The following is a 14,428-nucleotide window of genomic DNA, read 5'->3' on the forward strand; positions in this document are numbered from 1 at the left end:
GGTCGTAGCTTTAGACCTTCAAAGTCATCTAGTCCAACCCTCTCCTTTCACAGTTGAGGAAACTGAGTCTCATAGAGGTGATTTGCCCATGACAGAGAGTGGTGGAGGCAGAATTTGAATCCAGGTCTTCTAACTTGAGTCAGTACTCCTCCATTGTTCAATGCCGCTAGCTAGCTAGTGGTCCAGTTTGGGTCATTTATCTGTGGTTTGCATATAGTAAAAGGATAACCCAGGTGAAGGATTTGGATACTGGTCCCATGACTTCAGGGGAGGAATTTTCCATGTTTCTAGGTGATTGATGACAAGCCACTTAGGGAAGATAGGATGGATGCATTCATGTAATAGAATATAGGGAAATATCCCTACACTGCACATCCACGTATATTATCTCGTATGTCTTTATTTGTTTATATGTTGTCTTTTCCTTTCGTGTGTACAATACCTGTCATTTAGTAGGGGATTAATAAATGCTTGTTGATGGGTTGATTAGAACAAATTTCTGATTTAGACCTTTGGTAGTCATTTTTTAAAGCAAAATATTTAAAAATCAAAAATTTAAAAACATTTAAAAATTTAAGAAAAATAGATCTACAATAGTGAACAATACATTGGATTTGACGAGTAGACTATAAAATCCTCTCTTTGGCCCCTGCAGAGCTCATGAGTGATTTCTCTCCTAGCTTCACTATAAATGGAGTTCATGGAATTCTCCTTACTAAAGTTTATACAATTAAAGGAAGGAGGCTCCGAGTATGAAAATAACCCTTAATTCGTACTGTAAACTTAGAAATGTGCTTGGCAACGGTTGGCCTAAAAATGCTGTCAAGACTTGGAAGGCTCGTGAGGTCTTATTTAGCATGTGAAAATGCAGAGTAGATCCTATTATGTAACATGACAGGAGAGCTGCAGAATATGGCTCTCAACTAAAGAATGCTGTACCCCGTGGAAGACAGTTAAAGGGCCAGGATGGGGAAACCTTGAAGCGAGAAGAGGGAAGAAAGTGAATGAATGAGTGATATGTCTGAGTGACCGCTGGGATGGCTCAACTATTGTTAGAGCTGGGTCTCAGATTAATCCTCAGATATCAGAACTCTGTAAGGCCAACATGTGACTCAAAGCTTGCCCCTTGACAGAAGCGTATGTTTTGCTGGTATTAAGAGGCTGGCTGAAGGCTAGGCTCCTACTGTGCGTTAGACGGTCTTTCTTTCTCTCTCTCTGTCTCTCTCTCTCTCTGTCTCTCTCTCTCTCTCTCTCTCTCTCTGTCTCTCTCTCTCTCTCTCTCTGCATGTGGGTGGGTGTGCATAGGGGGGCGTGTGAGTGTATACATTTTCTGCAGCAGGTATCATCAGAGCTGTTCGCTGATGCTGGATTTCCACGAACGATCAGCACTCGTTTCTGCAGACATACCAAACTTCCTCTCCTCTCTGGTTTCTTGTCTGCTTTCTGCAAACACACCAGAGTGCTTGGGGGTGGGGAGGGGGAAACCCTCTGCTGGTCTGTGATTACCCTTCCTGCACTTGCTAATTCTAGAATTCGAGCTATGTGGGGCTGTTGTAATCCTGAACACCCCTCCAAAGCAGCCACAACAGAGTTGTAGGAGAAGAGAGAAGAGTGAGTGGCCTGCTGCTGATATGAACGGCAACGCGCAGCAGGTTAACCTGCCCAGAAGCTGGGCTACGTCTAGTGGCTCTCTCCAGGAGAAATCTGAGCATTCGTTTTTTCTTTTCTATTACTATAGGATGGAGGATGAAGCCGTCCTGGACAGAGGGGCTTCCTTCCTGAAACACGTGTGTGATGAAGAGGAAGTGGAAGGTGAGTGCTGTTGGTGGGGGCTCGTGGATCTCTATATGTACGTTTGTTTATGTCTGGACACTCAATTCAAATGATATCTCTGATGATAGAAACCAAAGCTTTTCCTTAGAGAGTCTTTTGTGTCTAGTGTGTGTGTGTGTGTGTGTGTGTGTGTGTGTGTGAGAGAGAGAGAGAGAGAGAGAGAGAGTGGGAGACAGAGAGAGAGAGAGACAGACAGAGACAGAGACAGACAGAGATACACACACAGAGACACAGAGAGAGAGAGAGAGAGAAAGATTAGATTGAGAACTTCATTCTGAGGTCAGAACCTTGGTCAATTTGATGTTACCTTTCCTAGGATCTCTAAAGCCCCTTCTAATGCTAAATTGAGGACTCTGGGAATGTGATTTTGAAGCAGGTGCCAGTGTTAGTTATGCTCCCTTTAAAAAAAAAATTATTTGGTGTGATAATATTAACCAGCCACCAGTAAGTGACTAATTCAAAGAAGCTGCTAGCTTTATATAAATGTACTTGGCAATGCTTGCTAATAAATATTCTCTTGTATGTTACAGTGTAGACAAGCAGATGTTACAAAGGGAGACTGATACCAGAGTGATGTCAACATTGTTGGCAAAATGGGTCTCTGACGAGGGGATTGAGAATGGGAATTGGGGCTGGCTCATAGCTGAAAAAAAAGATGGACTTGCATCTCTCAGTGAAAAGGGAAGGAGTTTCACTGACTCTCTAGGAGCCCTCATGACTAATACTGGTCTTTATGGACCAAATAAGATTAGTGCTTTAACTTAGGAATTATTTTTTAAACTTTTTTTTTCTGTGACATTTTGTCTGCCTGTGTCTACTCATCTACAAAGTGGGTAGATGCTTGGTACTGCAAGACTTAATTAGTGTATAATAAAGTAATTGTTAAAAGAGAAAATAGAATGCTATTAAATGATAAAATTCTTAAATGATGAGAGGCAACATGGAGTAGTGGAGAAAGAACTGGTCTGGAGTCAAGAAGACCTGAGTTCAAATCTCTCTCCTGTCACGTACTGACTGGATGACACTGTACAGATTATTTAGCCTCTCAGTAACCTAAGCATCTCTGCTTTCTAAGTTGTAGAGAAGGTGAGAACCTGTATCAGAAAGGAGAATTTCCTCTTTGGGAACTCCCACGATAATGAAATCCCAGGTCGGTTCTAACAAAACAAAATTGAGCAAACAGCATAAAGGACAAAATCTTACATGGAAATTAACCATATGCAATTGCAATCTCCTGACAGGCTATTTATTTATTGGAGGCTCTGACTTGATTACTGCCACATTGAGGTTGGTTAGTGCCCACAGCAGCCTGAATATGGAAGATTGAGGTGCCTGAGAGGAAGGGGTGATGGGTTAGCATGGTCTGGAACAATGTTTTATTTTAGATTAGGGTTTCTTAACCTCTTGTGTGTCGTGAACCCTTTGGGTAGTCTAGTAAAACCTGTTAGACCCCTTCTCAGAAGAATGATTTGAAATGCATAAAATAAAAATCCAGAGGATTACAAAGAAAACCCATTCTATCAAAATACAGTTGTCAAAAATATTTAAAAAATTAGTGAATCCTAGGTTAAGAACCCCTGTTGTAGACCAAATGATAGGTCCTAGGAAAGAGGGGCCATCACAAATGTTCAGGACTACCTAGAAGCATATTGGTGTCCGTGTTATTCTTCATGGCTCCCTGGAAAGTTCCATTTGGACACTGAGCTGTCCTTTGAGATATCTCAGGGCAAAGAAGTGCTCCATCCTGCCATGAACGCCTTCCCTCCTTCTTACATCTCTCCGTTCCTATGTTTCTGAGTCTGATTTATGAACATTTGCCTGGTGCGCCGCTAAAAAAAAAAAAGAATTCCTATAGGTTCTTTTTGCTTTCATAGTGTTTCCTCAGTTCCCCGTCCTTTAGCTCCATGGCTGTGGGAACATTTTTAAGGTAGTAAGAGCAAAATCCTTAGACTTTTGTCCCATGTCACATTAAACCTCCATTGCAATGTCCAAATGTCAAAGGGAATAGATATTAACAAGGAGGACACATAGATATAAGAAATCCACCAGTTCTCTGAGCTTCTTGCTTTTTCTTTAGGACAATGAAGGTAGGTCTCGATGGGAATGAGCTGGGAAATTTCTGAGAATAGGCTGTAATGGGCTTTTTTCTTTTTTTTTCCTTTTTCCTTGAGAAGGCTGTTTTGGCGCAGTTCACAGGAGATGCAAATCATGTGCTTGGTTTTGTAAGGTCTGCAGGGGTTGATAGCACCTTGTAATAGGATGTTGGACATGGCATTTCTTCGGGCTTTGACTGAGAAATGAATTTCCTGAGGTATTTCCCTTGATTTTCAGGGGGAATTTCCCCTGAAATTAAGATAACAACATAAATAAAAGGAACATAAACATTCACTCAGGCTTTTAAAGTATGAAATAAGGCAATTAATGAAGTCAGTTATGAATGTGTTTGTAAATTCAAAATGTTTGACCATTAGCATTAATATTAAAAGAGCAGCTTTAGATGGAGCAGTAGACAGGGACAGCCAGGAAGACTGGGTTCAAATCCTCCCTCGGATACTTCTTAGCTGTTTAACCCTGGCTAAGTCACTTAGCCTCTGTCTGCCTCAGTTTCCTCATCTATAAACAGAGAATAATAATAGCACCTACCTGTCAGGGTTGTTGTGAGGATCAAATGAGTTAATATTTATAACCCAGGGCCTAGCACATAGAAGGTGCTTAATGAATGTTTCCTTCCTTCATATGTTATTTTATATTATGCTATTTTATATTGTTATGCTATTTATACTGTATCATATGGCATCATATCATGTCATGTCATGTCCTGTCATGTTATATCATACCACATCTACCTCCCAAGGTGGTTGTGAAGGTAAAATGAGATATTTGTAAGCACTTTATAATAAACCTTAAAGTTCTATATAAATGCTAACTCTGATGATGATGATGATTTGCTGTTGGGAGTAGATTGAGAAATAGCTCATCTTTGGCACATAATGACATCTTGGCTCTGTGACCATGGGCAAATTATTGAATCTCTCTCAGAGCCCCAGGCAATCTGCAGAATCCCTAGGTTATAGATGAGTTTTCTATATGAAAAGGGAATTTACACATTTTGAGTTCCCTATACTGATGGAATTAAGTCTAATGAAATGAATCTGTCCCAGTCTTCCCCCCTCCCAATATCTATAAAATCTGCCATTTTTTACATGTAAGCAAGGAATTTAAATTTTTATGATTAATATCCATGATTGGCTAATGTTGTGGTAGGGTCATTATGTGAGGTGTGGGATTGGAGAGTTTGGGCAAGTCGATGGTGGGGCCTCCAGGATATGATTGATTTCCTGACACGTCTTCATGGCAGGAGCCCTATGATACCACTGACCATGATTCATCCACTCTATGGAGCCCTCCCAACTCTTGAGGTGCCATGAGAACTTCTAGGATTCAGGATGAGGTCACGCTTGGCCTGAACTGGTTCTGGAGGGAGGGGTGCTCAGCTGGTACAAAGTAGCTCAGGAAGTGAGGATGGAGGAATTGAAAATAAAAACTGCTTGTATTTTTATCATAATTGGGCATGCTCTAAATGTATTGTCACCACCATTTTTTTTCTCAACAAGTGAGGAAATGAGGTCAGAGAAATGAAGTGACTTGCTCATGGTCACATAAGTAATAAGTGCCAGAATCAGGATTTGAATTCAGATTCTCAAGTTCAGTACTCTCGCTGGAGCTCCACACTTGGTGGAAAGGACAGTTTATCTGTTTTCTCCATCCTTGTGGATGAGGAACTAAAAACTTGATTGTTGACCTAGCTCTCTTTATAAAGGACCATAATTTCATTGGTTAGAAATATTTTAGTTCATTTTGTTTTTGTTTTCTTGTTATAGTCATTTATTGATTACTCCCCATTCCTACTGATGAGCCCTCTCTTATAACAGATCAAAATGGTTAGGCAAAAATGACTGAAAAAGCAACCATGTCTAACATCACATATAAGAAGTCATTTTGCTTTTGACTGTAGTGGTTTAAAAAATATTCTTATCTACGTCTTTTGACTTTATATCACCTACACTTCCTAATGAATTCCTTTCTGACCTCTGCCCAGAGTTCTACTCCTTAGAATAAAGAATTATTTAAATAGAAGGAAAAAAAAGTTCAGCACAAAAACTAATAAAAAAAGTCTGACTTGGCGTGCAGTATTTGGAACCCATGGTCCCCCACCTCTGCAAAGAAACGTGAGGAGATGTCTTCTGATATATCTTCTTTTAGGCCAAAGTTGGTTATTATAATTTCATAGTATTCAGTTTCACTTGTTTGATTGTTATTTATATAGTTGTAGGACTTCTATATGTTGTTTTTCTGTTTCTGCTTATTTCAACTGGTTTTCCTGTCTGCCTGACCACTTCTTATCCATCTTTTTATCATCTATATCCTATTCCAGAGCTATGAGTGTTCCTCAAGCTTCTCTTCTTTCTTGAAACTCTTTTTCTTGGTGACACCTTCAGCTCCTGTGATTTTTATATATGAAGGACTCAGATATCTATAAATCTATCCCTGGTTTCTCCCCAGAGCTTCAGTCCTGTACTACCAGCTGCCTATTGGACATTTCAGACTCGATGCCCCTGAGACATCATAAATTTAATACATCTTAAACTAAGCTGTCTAATTTTTCTCCCTCAAACACACATCTCTACCTAATGTTCCTCTTCTATCAAAGGCACCAACATTCTTCCAGTTTCTTGGGTATATAATCTTTGGTTGTGACTCAGCGGATGGTTGGTTGTATTATTTATTGGGGATTTTAAGGGATGGAGGAAACATAGGTGGATTTGTAGGCAATAAGGAGGGGAGTGGTAGATAGGGACTTTTGCATTGCATTAAGCACGTTGTGTTATTTAGGTAATCAAAGTCGCCATGCCTTTCAGCTCTCTTGAGCTTAAAACATCCACCAAGCTCAGTGGCTACAACCTGGTAGGCGGTTAATTGTGTTCTTCCCAGAAGCCAAGGAAATGGACTAAATGGTCTAGCTTAAGGTTTCCCAACCATTTTCAGTCTCTTTTCAGTAAACTTTCCCATACCCCCTCTTCTGTATGAAAGGAAATAAATTCTCGAACTCACCATGCACATACACATGAGAAACAAAACAAGTTAATTTTTATTCTCCAAGGGTACACCAAAAATTTTGCAACTTCATTGATTGGAAATCCACTTAGAGTTTCTGGAACATTGCATTAGGATAATATAGTTACTTGAAATATTCCCCGAATTCCCTTGGGCGGGGTATATGGACTAGAGCAGTTAGGGCCTCATCTCTTCTAACTGCATCTGTAATGGAGAGGACCTGAGACTTGAAAGCATGTCCTCAGTTCACCTTCTTCCAATCTCCTCATGGTGGGTGGCATGACACTTTATCCATGAGTCTGAAAAACCCAAGCGAGGGATTTTGACGGTGAAGTTCATGAAGGATGGAATGAGTCAGAAGTGGCGTCATCCTCTGCTTCAATAATGTATTTAACTATTGAGGTTTCCTTAAGACCTTGGTTATTGGTGTAAGAGAATTCCTTTACAAAGGAATCAGATGGGAAACTTTCTTCTGAGTGATTTTTCTAATTAAATTGAATGGCAGGTCTATCTTTGTACTGTGGAGAGCTTCATGATAATGAGGCAACATTTTATCGTGAGTAGTTAGCATTTATTTGGCATTTTAAGATGTGCAAATATCATTTATTAAGCACTGTGCTAGGCACTGTGCTAAGTGCCTTACAAATATTATCTTATTTAATCTTTACAATGACTATGTTATATATTGTTACATTTGAGGAAACTGAGGCAAACAGAGGTTAGATGACTTGCTCAGGGTTAGACAGCTACTAAGTGTCTGAGGCAGGATTTGAACTCAAGTCTTCCTCACTCCAAGTCCAATGCCATATATACTTCACCACCTAGCTGCTTCTGGTGCAGTTGGTATAGCTAAATGTTTTTGCATGGGATGGTATGATGATAAACTCAGAATCTCAGTCTCTCAACTGTCTTTTTCATTCTGTTGGCACCTAAGCGCCAGGTGCATCCCATATACTACCACTGAATTGGCTTGGGGATGTCAGATTGGTGTTCCCCAGGCTGACCTAGAAATGGGGCTTAGCAGAACAACGCCTCAGTTTGAATTTCCAGAACATACACAAGCAGAGGAGGGTATTGCTAAACTGTGCTGAGTGAAATTGGCCTTGGAGTGGAGAAAGCCAATCCCAAGGGGCCTTCTCCCAAAAAGAAAAAAAGCCCTCATGATTTTTAAATTTTATTTTCAAAACTGTCACTCAGCCAGGATTTGAGGTGTATGTGCTAGAAATGTATTACTTAATATGCTCATATTTTGCAGCAAGGGAAAACAGCTAACTCCACCCCATCCTCTAAGATAAGGGGTTGGCTCGGCAAGCTTAGGTGATTCCCCTTCAGGCGTTGGTCACTCTTACTACAAGGGGGGTGAACTGAGCTTAAAGTCAACCACGAGGACTCAGGAAACAGAAAATACAATTGGAAAATGTTGTCCAATGGGTGTCCCCATCATTGGTAGAGTCTGGTTTGATTGATATAGCTCACTGGATATTTTTGAGGTGTTTTTTATTTTAGCCACTTTGCAAATTAGACAACGAGCACACTCTAAGCTAGACATCCATCAATTTGAAATAACTGGCATTAATGCAGCAAATACTTACTTCCACCGAGAGGAAAAGTTACTGCTGAAAATATTTCGAAACTCAAGACAAAGAAATTGAAAAGGACTAAAAAACCCTAATCAAACAAAACCCAACTGTTTTTTCTTTAAATGCTTTCAAAGTTCTAGCTGCACAGAATTATTGTGTAGTATGACTAATGAGTGGGATGATAGATGTAGCAATGGTAAGATGTTACAGAATCAGAATCCTCCAATTTGCAGGTTGAAAGGAACCCTGGTGGACGCTGAGTCCTACCTATTTTTTTTTCTTAATTTCCTTGAAAATTCTAGTGTGAATTTTAGTGGGACTTTGACAAGCAGAGATGGTGCTTCCAGAGCATAGGGCTATAAGACTAAAACTAACCTAGATATTCATTTTAAAACTAAACAAACAAATCCTAAGTGCTTCCCTTGGGTTTTCTATCTTTTCTTTCTTTCCCTCTAGGGCAGATAGCATCTTGTCGAAGTGTTGAAGGATCTCAGCGTTTTGTAGACATGAGGTCATAATGATTTAAACCATTCTTCACTTCACTTGCACATCATGGCATCACCTCCCTGATGTCATGGTCCTCTTCCAGAAGGAAGTAAAAACAACAATAACCATAACCACAGCAGCTCATGATAATCCCCCAAGGTTAAATAGCAGGGCTGGAAGGGCTTTGAGGAGGTCTTGTCATCCTGTGTTTAGCACAGTGACTGCCATAGTCAGTTCGTCAGTCAACAAGCATTTACAAAGCTCGGTGTTTTTTTGTATAGAATCCTTGCAGCTTTGGAGAAACTGGATAATAATGCCAAGGGCTCCTTCCCTAGAGTTTTTCAAAATTAGTTTATCCTTGGTGGTTTAGTACAGTTTACCTGGAAGTAGGTATGTCTTCTAGTACTTTGGTACTTTATCATTTTTGGCTTGCAGGTATATGTGAGAGTGCATAATTATTAAAATAATTAAGTAACTATGGCCTGGAAATATCAAGGCAGTGTTTTGCAAGGCCAATGTGATTTGTAGCCTGTTTTCTTGGTACACAAATTCTCAGCTTTTATAGAAGACTCTAGCTAGTCATGGTAGCGAGATACCTTGTTGAATAGGTATTTTTATAAGTCTCTTTTTCATGTATTATATTCATGTGTCATTAAGTAGGAGTGGCCATATAACCACTTGAGTCACTGGGTACGTTCAAGGAAGTCATTTACCTTTTAGCTTCCCTAGTTTTCACTGTAGAACCAACCAGGGCAAGTCTAATTTCTCTTCCATGTACCAGCCTTCCAAATACCTGAAGACAATTGTAATGAACTCTTTTGAGTTTTCTCTTCTCCAGGCTAACCATTCCCAAGTCTTTCAACCACTCTTCAATAAACATGAACTTGTGGCCTTTCGAGACTTCCCCTATTTTTGTTGTTTGCTTGTTTCCATTTCTGTTGTCTGTCTTTGGACATTCTCCATTTGGTAAACAAGTGTACTTTTAAAATTGCAAACCCCAGAAGCAGACACCATATTCCAGATAAGATCTGATAAACTCTGAGTACTCTGGAACTGTCAGATGGATAGATTTTTTTTTAAAGCCCTTACCCTGTGTCAGGCATTGTGCTAAGCACTAGAGATACAAATACATGCAAGTCACTGTCCTCAGTGAGCTTAAATTCTAGTAGGGGAAGACAAGAAATAAATGGAATCTAGAAAAGTGTGTGTGTGTGTGTGTGTGTGTGTGTGTGTGTGTGTGGTGGAGGTAGGACACAGCATGGTTGGGAATCTCTGGGAAGAGTCATGAAAACCTGGTTCTGGACAGGGAAACGTAAAAACTCACCTTTCAGAGCTTCACATTCCCAAGGGCTAAGTCTTAGTTTCTTAATGGGGGGGTGGTGCAGATGTGCGAAGATGACCAGGATTCAGGCAGCATGGGTGTTGTAATAGCTGGGAAATGGCTGCGAGGGCACATTTTTGGCAAATAAGGCAAAAACTTACCTACCAAGGCTTAGGCTATTCTTGGAAGCTAATCTCTCTTAATGTAACCTAAGAACACATTAACTTTTTTGGCTGGTACATCACATTACTGACTCATAATAAGCTTGCAGTCCACTAAAATCCTTCAATATTTTCTTTAGAAAAAAAATAGCTGTTATTTAAAAGATTGTGTTTTCTTGCATGTCTCCTGTCTTGTACTTGTGAAGTTGATTTTTATCTCAACTGGATCATTTTCCATTTATCATTATTGAATTTCATTTTATTTGATTCAGCCTAGGACCTCAGCCTAATATTTATCACCTCTTTGACTCCTGACTCTACTGTCCAGTACGTTAACTATGCCTCCCAGCTTTGTGTAATTTGTAATTTGTTGAGCATGTGATCTATACCTTTATCCAGGTCACTGACGAAAAGGCAAGGGTAAGATTTGGTCCTGGAAATGGTTCTTCAAAGATTTATCCACTTCTCCAAATTTTTGCAAATCAATCTTCCCGAAATTCCACCTCTGGCCATCTACTTTACTTGTTTAAACCCTTCCAAGTTTCCGACATGATTTCTTTCTTCTCCTGTTCCCTCTCTCACAACCTATTCCCACCACAGCCAGAAGTAGAATGACTCCATCCCATTCCCCTTTTATGAGGATAACATTTACCTTTCTCTTTCCTGTGGTTCCTCTCCCATTTGCTATAATTTTTCAGATATCATTAACAGTAGCTCAGCATTCCCATCTGTCAGCTCTTTCAATGCCCAAGGGTGTAGTTTATCTGGGCCTGGAGACTTGAATTCAGCAAGGGCATTTAGGAATTCCTGAAATACCACCATTCTGACTGGTCTTTTGAACCCTTACAGGGACTTTCCAAATCACACTAGGCTGCGAAAATGATATCTGGCCTCAATTTTATATTTCCTTCATCCGTAGCTATTCCTTGATTCTTCTTATCCTTTCCTTTCTTTCTGGTATATTTACTGAGCATAATTATCTCCAGTAGGAAATTGACTTGGTGTCCCCTGTGAACCCAGTTACTTAGGAAAGCCAGAAGGAAAATTGGAAGGAAAGAATGATAGTTTCCACTTGGGCAGTACTTTGAAGCTTTCAAAATACTTTCATATCCTTTCTCATTTGATCTTCAGAGAACAAAAGATGGGAACCCAGATGACGAGACAACTAGGAACCACATTACACAAGGAAATCGGGATGCTTAAAGTGGAGAAGCAGAGTCTCAGGAGGGGAGATGATAATTATATTCAAGTATTTGGAGGGCTGTCACGGAAGATTAGAGTTGTTTTGTTTTGTCGAAATTAAGCAGAATGAGAAGCAGTGGGAGGAAATCGCAGAGAGGCAGATTTTAGCTTGATGAAGGGAAAAGCTTCCTAATAATCCAAGCTGTTCTAACAGTGAGTTCTTTTATCATTGGAGGTCTTCAACTTAAGGCTGGGTGACTACTTGTCAATATTATAGATGGAATTCCTATTTGAGGAACAAGATGAGGTCATTTCAGATTTTTTGCCAATTCAAAGAGTCTATGAATCCTGTGAGGTAGGTTGGGGAAGGTACATTTTAATTCCCATTTTACAGGTGAGAAAACTGAGACGTAGATTCGATGACTTTTCTCAATTCTGGTGGAGCTGAGATCCGAATACAGCTTCATCCTCTTTTGAATGTATTAAATTTCTCGTAAGACCTGTGATTGGATTTTCTTTTGGTCCAATTTATTTTCTTTTAGGATAGATTGTTTTAGGCATTACCTAGTCATCTATGTGTGGTTCTTAATTGTAAAAATTGTTCTCCAAAAGGCAATATCAACTATAATTGTAAAAAGTATAAAATACAGAATTTCTACTTGTTGTACAAAATAACTCATGAGATTGTGTTTTCTTGCAAAAATACTCTTGTTATCATTTCTTTCCCTTCTTCCTTTCCAATAAGAAGGGAGCCTGCTATAAAACAGGTAATTTAATTCTTCTAACTTAGAATTAATTATGGTTTGTGCTTATGTATTTTAGATACTAATTAAGTGAGGTCAGACCATGGAATCATAGATCTAGTGTGGGAAGGGACCCAAGAATTTGTCTATTTCTCTTTTATTTTACAGATGAGGACACTGAGGCCCCCCAAAAGTTTAAGTTATTTACCCAAGGTCACAAAGTAGTAAATAGGAGAGCCAGAGATTTAAACCAGGTTCTCTGACTCAGGGGCAGTGCTTTTTTTTTTTTTTTTGCTGTCCTGTGTCTCTTTGCTCTCAACACAAGTTCCCAGGGTCATATGGTGACACTGAGGACTGGGATTAGTGTGGGAGTAGAGAGTCTGAATGTGTAAGAGATCAGCTACATTGCTGTGTTCATGCCTTTGCCATCATGGGGATGTTGGAGAATTGACTGAATTCAAGGAATCAGGGCTGGGAAGTGAGAGGCGGTATGAGGGAGAAATCATGAAAGGTCCTACCCATTACCCCAGAGAATCTCTTGGTGCCAGGTGGGATAAGAGAGTTTGGAAACCTGTGAGTGACATTACCTAAATAAGTGATAGGAATGACTCAGTTCTTTTTATGACAAATTAAAAATATTTTTTTAATCTAGTTAATCCTCACCATTTCTCTATAGCAGAATGGGAACTAGAAATAAACTATTCCAAGTGTGGGGTTAAAGTACTCACCTTTAATTAACTGTGATGATTGTAAAATAGAGCATGCCTTATATAGAACTTTGGGGAAATTATATTACCAAGCATTTTTGTTTTTCCTTTTTTCATTTAAAAATATGTCTCTAGTTTATACAGCAGATTCATTTTTGAACACATCTCTTAACTCTATACTTCTTGCAAGTCTTCCCTCGTAAGAAAGATTAAAAGAGAAAGAAAAAAAATCAGTTTAGCAACACTAATGAGCACATCTGATGGAATATATAATATTCCATTATCTGGAGTCTTCCTCCTCTGTAATGAAAAGAGGGAAGTGCATTTAATCTTTTCTTTTCAGGGTTTAAAATCAGTTATAATTACACAGCATTGTTGTTGTTGAGTCATTTTTCAGTTATGTCCCACTTTTCATGACCCCTTTAGGGGGTTTTCCTGGCAAAGATACTAGAGTGGTTTGCCATTTCCTTCTCCAGCTCATTTTACAGATGAGGAAACTGAGGCAAATAGGATTAAGTGACTTGCCCAGGGTCACACAGCTAGTAAATGTCTAAAGTCAGATTTGAAGTCAGGAAGATGAGTCTTCCTGAGTTCAAGCCCAGTCAATGCTCTATCCGCTGTGCCACCTAGCTGCCCACAGCATTAAGTATCACAGTAATTTCCAAATCACCTCCAACCTTGACTATCTCCATTTTTTTTCTCATCTTTGTCAATTTGTGGGGTATGAGGTGAAATCATAGAATTGCTTTGATTTGTACTCCTCCAATTATTAGTAACTTGGATCAATCTTTCATATGCTTGTTAATAATTTACCATTTTTTTGGGAGAGAGGGTGTTTGTTCACTTCCTTTGATCACTTATCTATTGGGCAAGGACTCAATCACAAATATATAAATATTCATGTCAATTGCCTACATATCTTGTATGCCAGGCACTTATCAGAGGTATTACTGTGACTTTTATCTCCAACCGACACTTCCTTTCTTGTCTTAGCTGCTTTGATTTTGTTGGTGCAGAAACTTTTCAATTTCATGTAATTGAAATGATCTTTTTCTTTTGACTCTACTTTATTCCTTGTTTGGTTAAGAATTCTTTCTCTAGCAATAGAAGTTGTGAAAGATACCTCCTGTCTTCCTCCAATTTTTCAAAGTGATGTGATTTTTTTACATTTAAATTAAGTTTATATTTGGAACTTTTGGTGGGATGTGGTATAAGATTTTGGTCTAAAACTTGTTTTCTTTTCTTTTCCTTCCTTCCTTCCTTCCTTCCTTCCTTCCTTCCTTCCTTCCTTCCTTCCTTC

The 14,428-nt window shown here is 39.3% G+C and overlaps 1 protein-coding gene across 2 annotated transcripts in view; it reads left to right on the top strand.

Annotated features, from left to right (window-relative positions):
• SLC4A4 (solute carrier family 4 member 4) overlaps positions 1-14,428 on the top strand; it is a 392,678-nt gene that overhangs the window by 40,651 nt on the left and 337,599 nt on the right. For both annotated transcript variants that reach the window (XM_027854521.1, XM_027854522.1), the window contains exon 2: positions 1,739-1,812. In XM_027854521.1, coding sequence (XP_027710322.1) covers positions 1,740-1,812 — 73 coding nt within the window. In that variant the 5' untranslated portion in view covers position 1,739. The remainder of the gene's footprint in view (positions 1-1,738; positions 1,813-14,428) is intronic.

Source organism: Vombatus ursinus, unplaced genomic scaffold (assembly GCF_900497805.2).
Source record: "Vombatus ursinus unplaced genomic scaffold, bare-nosed wombat genome assembly UNPS02010461.1, whole genome shotgun sequence".
In the NCBI taxonomy this organism is placed as follows: Eukaryota; Metazoa; Chordata; class Mammalia; order Diprotodontia; family Vombatidae; genus Vombatus; species Vombatus ursinus.